A 7793-nucleotide genomic window follows, 5' to 3' on the forward strand; every position below is an offset into this window, starting at 1 on the left:
AATTCAACTTTAAACTCTTCATTTTACCCATTACTCTTATTGAGAAGCTTTTATAGCTATACAAATGTCATGGCCCCGCGAAAAAGTGGGTACACTTGCAATTTTTTTTGCAAAGCGGGCACAAGTTAAAACGTGACCCAAAAAGCGGGTATGGATGCAAATCCCCCGCCTGGGAGGCTCCATTACTAGGCCAGTATGACTCGGTATTGAGTTCTTAAGGGGTCGGGTTTAGGGGGTTTAATCGGAACTGTATGGGTCCGGGTCAATCCGAGCCAAAGCAGGCCATTCTTTTTAAAATTAACGTGTCTTTTTTTAAGATGGGATCAAGCCATTTAATAGATAGAGTCAAATATGATCCTAAAGTATGACTGTAGGAATAATTATTGTAAGAGAAGATAAATGTTACTCCCTCTGTTTCATATTAGATGAGGTACTTTCCTTTTTAGTATGTTCTAAAACAAATGACACATTTCTAAATTTGGAAATAATTCAACTTTAAACTCTTCATTTTACCCATTACTCTTATTGAGAAGCTTTTATAGCTATACAAATGTCATGGCCCCGCGAAAAAGTGGGTACACTTGCAATTTTTTTTGCAAAGCGGGCACAAGTTAAAACGTGACCCAAAAAGCGGGTATGGATGCAAATCCCCCGCCTGGGAGGCTCCATTACTAGGCCAGTATGACTCGGTATTGAGTTCTTAAGGGGTCGGGTTTAGGGGGTTTAATCGGAACTGTATGGGTCCGGGTCAATCCGAGCCAAAGCAGGCCATTCTTTTTAAAATTAACGTGTCTTTTTTTAAGATGGGATCAAGCCATTTAATAGATAGAGTCAAATATGATCCTAAAGTATGACTGTAGGAATAATTATTGTAAGAGAAGATAAATGTTACTCCCTCTGTTTCATATTAGATGAGGTACTTTCCTTTTTAGTATGTTCTAAAACAAATGACACATTTCTAAATTTGGAAATAATTCAACTTTAAACTCTTCATTTTACCCATTACTCTTATTGAGAAGCTTTTATAGCTATACAAATGTCATGGCCCCGCGAAAAAGTGGGTACACTTGCAATTTTTTTTGCAAAGCGGGCACAAGTTAAAACGTGACCCAAAAAGCGGGTATGGATGCAAATCCCCCGCCTGGGAGGCTCCATTACTAGGCCAGTATGACTCGGTATTGAGTTCTTAAGGGGTCGGGTTTAGGGGGTTTAATCGGAACTGTATGGGTCCGGGTCAATCCGAGCCAAAGCAGGCCATTCTTTTTAAAATTAACGTGTCTTTTTTTAAGATGGGATCAAGCCATTTAATAGATAGAGTCAAATATGATCCTAAAGTATGACTGTAGGAATAATTATTGTAAGAGAAGATAAATGTTACTCCCTCTGTTTCATATTAGATGAGGTACTTTCCTTTTTAGTATGTTCTAAAACAAATGACACATTTCTAAATTTGGAAATAATTCAACTTTAAACTCTTCATTTTACCCATTACTCTTATTGAGAAGCTTTTATAGCTATACAAATGTCATGGCCCCGCGAAAAAGTGGGTACACTTGCAATTTTTTTTGCAAAGCGGGCACAAGTTAAAACGTGACCCAAAAAGCGGGTATGGATGCAAATCCCCCGCCTGGGAGGCTCCATTACTAGGCCAGTATGACTCGGTATTGAGTTCTTAAGGGGTCGGGTTTAGGGGGTTTAATCGGAACTGTATGGGTCCGGGTCAATCCGAGCCAAAGCAGGCCATTCTTTTTAAAATTAACGTGTCTTTTTTTAAGATGGGATCAAGCCATTTAATAGATAGAGTCAAATATGATCCTAAAGTATGACTGTAGGAATAATTATTGTAAGAGAAGATAAATGTTACTCCCTCTGTTTCATATTAGATGAGGTACTTTCCTTTTNGCTGGTGCTATACGATACAGTGGAATAGAATGGACTGAGTGCCCGGCACCAGGTAAATACCAAAATCAATATCCCTGTCCGGGGGAATGCCCGGCAGGTCTGCAAATATAATTATAAATAATTACCTAAGTTAGTAGACAATAATTTGTGAATATTTCCACGTAATTCTGTTCTTTTCACGTTTATTGTTTTCAAAATTTATGATTTAGATATAGTTGGCAATCTGATTATTTTATAGTAGTAATACACTATTAAAGAATAAGGTGATTATTTATCTAGTATGTTAGAAAGCTTTTTCAAAAACTTCAAAAACTTCAACTTATATAGTGCTGAAGTTTTTACAAATGAACTAAATAACTTCAGCATCTTCTGCTGAAGTTTTTGAAAAAACTATATGACAAAACTAATGAATCCAGGACAAAAATACTTCAGCTTATATAGTGCTGAAGTTTTTATAAATGAACTAAATAACTTCAGCATCTTCTGCTGAAGTTTTTCAAAAAGCTTATCCAGGACAAAAAAACTTCCGCTTATTTAGTGTTGAAGTTTTTACAAATGACCTAAATAACTTCAGCATCTTCTGCTGATGTTTTTGAAAAAGCTTTGTGACAAAACTAATGAATCCAGGACAAAAAGACTTCAGCTTATATAGTGCTGAAGACTTTACAAATGAACTAAATAACTTCAGCATCTTCTGCTGAAATTATGTAAAAAACTAATGTAATACCAGGAACTAAAAAACTTCCGCTATTTTAGTGCTGAAGTTTTTACAAATGAACTAAATAACTTCAGCATCTTCTGCTGAAGTTTTTGAAAAAGTTTTATGACAAAACTAATGATTCCAGGACAAAAAAAACTTCAGCTATTTTAGTGCTGAAGTTTTTACAAATGAACTAAATAACTTCAGCATCTTATCCAGGACAAAAAAACTTCAGCGTATTGCCTTTGCTACTACTGGCTCGTCTACTAGAATGCTGAAGTTTTGCGTGATTGTATTTGCTACTTCAGCCCCGTATGCTGAAGTTACGTGAAAAAGTGGGTACGCTTGCAATTTTTTTTTTGCAAAGCGGGCACAAGTTAAAACGTGACCCAAAAAGCGGGTATGGATGCAAATCCCTCGCCCGGGAGGCTCCATTATTAGGCCAGTATGACTCGGTACTGAGTTCTTAAGGGGTCGGGTTTACGGGGTTTAATCGGAACCGTATGGGTCCGGGTCAATCCGAGCCAAAGCATGCCATTCTTTTTAAAATTAACGTGTCTTTTTTTAAGATGGGATCAAGCCATTTAATAGATAGAGTCAAATATGATCCTAAAGTATGACTGTAGGAATAATTATTGTAAGAGAAGATAAATGTTACTCCCTCTGTTTCATATTAGATGAGGTACTTTCCTTTTTAGTATGTTCTAAAACAAATGACACATTTCTAAATTTGGAAATAATTCAACTTTAAACTCTTCATTTTACCCATTACTCTTATTGAGAAGCTTTTATAGCTATACAAATGTCATGGCCCCCGAAACCTTTTACCCCTTAAGCTTTTAAGACCACAAGTTTCAAAAGTATTCTATTTTTTTCTTAAATTCCGTGCCGAGTCAAACTATCTAATACTTATTTTCGCTAGTAAAGAGACAAATGTGACCCTTTTCCATTGTTGGAAACTTGTCCAATAGTAGTTGAAGATAAAAGGGATTGGACAGTTATACACTTCCTCGCCACTCTCATCTCGGGAGATATCTTTTAAGAGTCAACGCCTTTCACTTGTCAGTCACTCAAGTTTAACCATGAGGGAGTTGGACAGCTTATAAATTCTCTTCGTATTCTCATTTTTTGAGGCATCTTTTCTAAAGATCCTGTAATACCTCAACGGTCCTATATATTGAGGGATCTGTTAGTCAAATAAGTAGATATACCATTCCCCTCAAAGGGCTTGTCTCTTTACCTTGGCCAATACACTACGAATACATCTATTGATCGTTTATTCTCCAAACATCATACAAGAGCAGAGTAATGGAAAGCAGAAGGCACAGCTGCAGACAGTGTGGACTGCAGCTGCCAGCTCCTATTGGAGCAAAAGCCATTTACTGTCCAAGGTGCCAACGTTACACACAATTCCAACCAAGAAATAATATGCATGGTGTCCCTACAGTCAATGCCAATGGGCCGTACAGTAACAATATTAATTCAATGAACACAGGGCTACCAGCTCATCCTGTCAAACCAAGGATAGTAACATCTGGATTTGGTTATGGAAATTTTAGGCCACAGTCCTTCCAGATCAGGTCACCACAGGTCATGCGACCTCAGCCTCCACCACCAGTGCATGGACGGAAGCGAGCAGTTCTATGTGGAGCTAACTACCGTGGGCATAACAAGAGTTTGAAAGGTAGCATCAATGACGTTTTAGCCATGAGATATCTTTTGGTCGACAAGTTGGGGTTCCCCAATGCATCAGTAATTGTTCTTACAGGTATCACCAACTCCATATATGTAAATGCTTGTTTTAGTCTTTCACTTCGAGAGTGAAGGCGATCAGTGCCGAAGCCACGAAATCAATAAGGGTGTTCATATTTTGGACACTCTTTGCCTGTGGCTATGCAAGGTTGTTCAAAATCGATGTTTTAATCAATAACAAGTACAGTAATATTTTACCCTATACATAGTATAATTCAACGAAGGGTGTTCAGTTTATCACCCTTGGTCATACATAGCTTCGCCCCTAAAGGCGATGCTCCACTAATCAAGATGTTTGTCGTCGATAAAATTTGTTAAGATTGATAAATTCCTTTCTGCTCTTTCTGTTTTCAAGAATAACGTAAAGGAAAAAGGAAAGACCACTTACATAATTTTCATCATTCATTAGGTTATCTTCTTGCTAATTATGAGAAAACTAGTTAACATTTTTTGTGATCGAGAAGAATTCCATTAGATGAGTTCTTGAATGAAGAGAATATCTTTTCATTTCACATGACATGATACTTTAGGCGTGCAAAAAATGAAATACTATTACTACCTCTGATTATATTATTTGTCTTTTAAAATAAGGGTGGCTGCGGAAAAAAAAAAAAGTAATAAATAACTTCTTGTTTTGAAAAAAAAATATTAATATATGTGATTTCTTCTTTTTCTAAAACATCAAATTTTCTAAATGACCAACATTTAGGACAAGACAGAGTAAATACAAGTTCAAAGAATTATGTCTTATATAGGGTCAGGTGAGGTTTCATTTGAGTTGAGTAGCTAAAGTGCGCCTGCTTCTACTTCTCATCTCTTGTAACACGTAACATTGCAGAGAATGAGAAAGATATATTTAGAATTCCAACCAAAGCTAATATCAGAGCAGCCCTGCGTTGGCTTGTTCACAGTTGCCAACCTGGTGATTCACTGGTATTTCACTACTCTGGCCATGGCTCACGAGTACGTGACCTTGACGGCGATGAAGTTGATGGATATGACGAATCATTATGCCCTATTGACTTCGAGACAGAAGGACGAATACTAGATGATGAGATCAATGAAACCATTATAAGGCCTCTACCTCGTGGTGTCACACTTCATGCTATAATCGACGCTTGCCATAGTGGAACTTTTCTAGATTTGCAGTTCATGTGCAGAATAAACAGGTTAATGAACCTTCTTTTTGAATTTTGGCTCTTCATAACAAAACTTCATCAATATATATATATGATTTTAGGGGAGGAAGCTATATGTGGGAAGATCATCGCACTCCACATAGTACATATAAAGGTACCAGAGGGGGAATAGCAATATGTATCAGCGCCTGTGATGATCATCAGAGCACTGGAGATACGATTGTAAGTTTCATACATGCATGGTCCGCTCCATATTAAATCAATTGGTGTTTGTTAACAATGAAAATATAATGCTATGTTCCTATTAAGTCAATCTAAACGGACTCTTAATATAGTATGATATACTCTTAGGCCGCATTACTTCAAATTTATATCAGCATTTTCAGTTGCATTAACATCTGTGCATCAAAGTTGGTAACACGTAACTTCTGCAGGCTTTCACAGGTTTTCCAACTGGTGCACTGACTTATAGTTTTGTGAAAACATTGGAGCAAGAGCCTAAATTGACTTATGGACGATTGCTTCTGTCAATGCACAAGAAGATTGACGAGACACAAAAAGGAATAGGCCTGAATAGTAAAGATGTATCTCAGGTGCACTTCTATGAGATTATTCTAATTCTTAAAATATATTCCTTGATAACTCTACCGGCTTAATAAATAAGAGGTTCAATATGATAGCTATGTGAACATTTAACTACTTAACATAATTAAACATGAAAGCCTACATAGAATGGAATGGATAAAAAGGGTTTAGGGGCCGTTTGCCATACAAAATTTTTCACATTTTTTCAAATATTATAATAATAATAATAATAATAATAATAATAATAAAACAAAATTCCAAATCAGCGTTTGGCAATGAAATTTTCAATTTCACTTTGAAAATGAATTTCAAAATTGTCCGAAAATTTGAAAAATTCATGAAGGTTGTTTTTCAAAATTTTCACTTCAAATCACTCACAAAAATTTAAAAACAGCCCAAAACTGTATTCATGTTCATACACAACTCTAACTTTCAAATAACATTTTCAATTAGAATTATTTTTACTTTTTCCGAATTTTACAATTCTTATGTCCTAACGGTCACTTAAAGAGCCGGATGGAGACGTAGCTGGTTGGTAACATAACCAAATGAAAAAACACAAGGTTATAGTTGATATTGACATATATGTCAAATAAATTTTAATTTATCCTTTTGAATGTTTTGCATAAGCTGATCTATTTTAATGGTTTTTGCTGGTTTTGCCCAGGAACCTCAACTATCTGCTTCTGAACGGTTTGATATCCACTCCAAGCTACTCATCCTATAGGAATTTAATGGTATCAAATGCCAGCCTGATTAGAACTGCATTGGCTGCTGAAAAATAAAATAAACTATTTCTCGTACCGTGTTTGGTTAATCAATATATAAATCGAGCTTCAATCTCTTGTGGGGTGTACTCATATAGCTTTCACTGTCAAGTGAACTTAATCATATGGTTTTCACTTAATCATAAGGTTTTCATATGTATGCTTCAGTAATGATTCTGGTTTTACTCAATAAACCTTTGGATGAAAATTTGGATGTAGAAGATCGCCTGGTCAAAGTTTTACCACACTTTATCTCATGGATTTGATCTCTTCCCCCGTCGATTCAATAAATAATACTCAAAAAATGTCGATCTTTAGAAGATTATCAACATGATCACACAAAGCCCGATTTATTTTGTTGATGTACGTAAGAAGAAATAACTAATGAAGGCATAGGAAATGAAAAAAAAATTCATAAATTTTAATAAAATATGATAAAAGTGCAAGGGCACAGGAAATGAATAGACAAAGCAGATAGAAATGAGCCAAAGCAGAGAGTTATAGCATCAAATATTCATGTTTTACGCATCTATATATCTATATTAAAGGAATAAAGTTTGCATTGTGATTAAACCAAGTAGCAAGCTATTATAAAGCCACTTGGCAATTTACGCCAATATTTATAATAACATTTAATTTAATTTGAAAGGTAAGCTTTTTTTTTTTTTAATTTAAATGGGAAGATAGTAAATAAGATTTTTCTAAAGATACAACCTACTTCCCTATCTTAACTAATAATTTTTAAAAAAAATTGAGTTTAAAGATAAAAATAATACCCCTATTTTAACTAATTATAAAGATAAAGATGTAAGTATTATCAGCACATTTTACTGTTGCTTCTAACAACAACAACAACAGCAACAACAACAATATAGTAATAATAATAAAACTAAGAATAATCTATATATCTTCTATTATTTCCTTAAACCAAATCAACTGAATTCTTTT

At 35.2% G+C, this 7793-nt stretch overlaps 1 protein-coding gene across 1 annotated transcript; it reads left to right on the plus strand.

Moving 5' to 3' along the window:
• The first annotated feature begins 3606 nt into the window (after window positions 1–3606).
• LOC109220222 (metacaspase-3-like) lies at window positions 3607–6969 on the plus strand. The gene is made up of 5 exons (XM_019384682.1): window positions 3607–4370; window positions 5193–5523; window positions 5595–5715; window positions 5928–6086; window positions 6746–6969. Exons 1-5 carry the CDS (start codon window positions 3911–3913, stop codon window positions 6803–6805), a joined length of 1131 nt encoding a protein of 376 aa, XP_019240227.1. The 5' UTR covers window positions 3607–3910; the 3' UTR covers window positions 6806–6969.
• Window positions 6970–7793: the final 824 nt, after the last annotated feature.

Source organism: Nicotiana attenuata, unplaced genomic scaffold, assembly GCF_001879085.1.
Source record: "Nicotiana attenuata strain UT unplaced genomic scaffold, NIATTr2, whole genome shotgun sequence".
Classification (NCBI taxonomy): Eukaryota; Viridiplantae; Streptophyta; class Magnoliopsida; order Solanales; family Solanaceae; genus Nicotiana; species Nicotiana attenuata.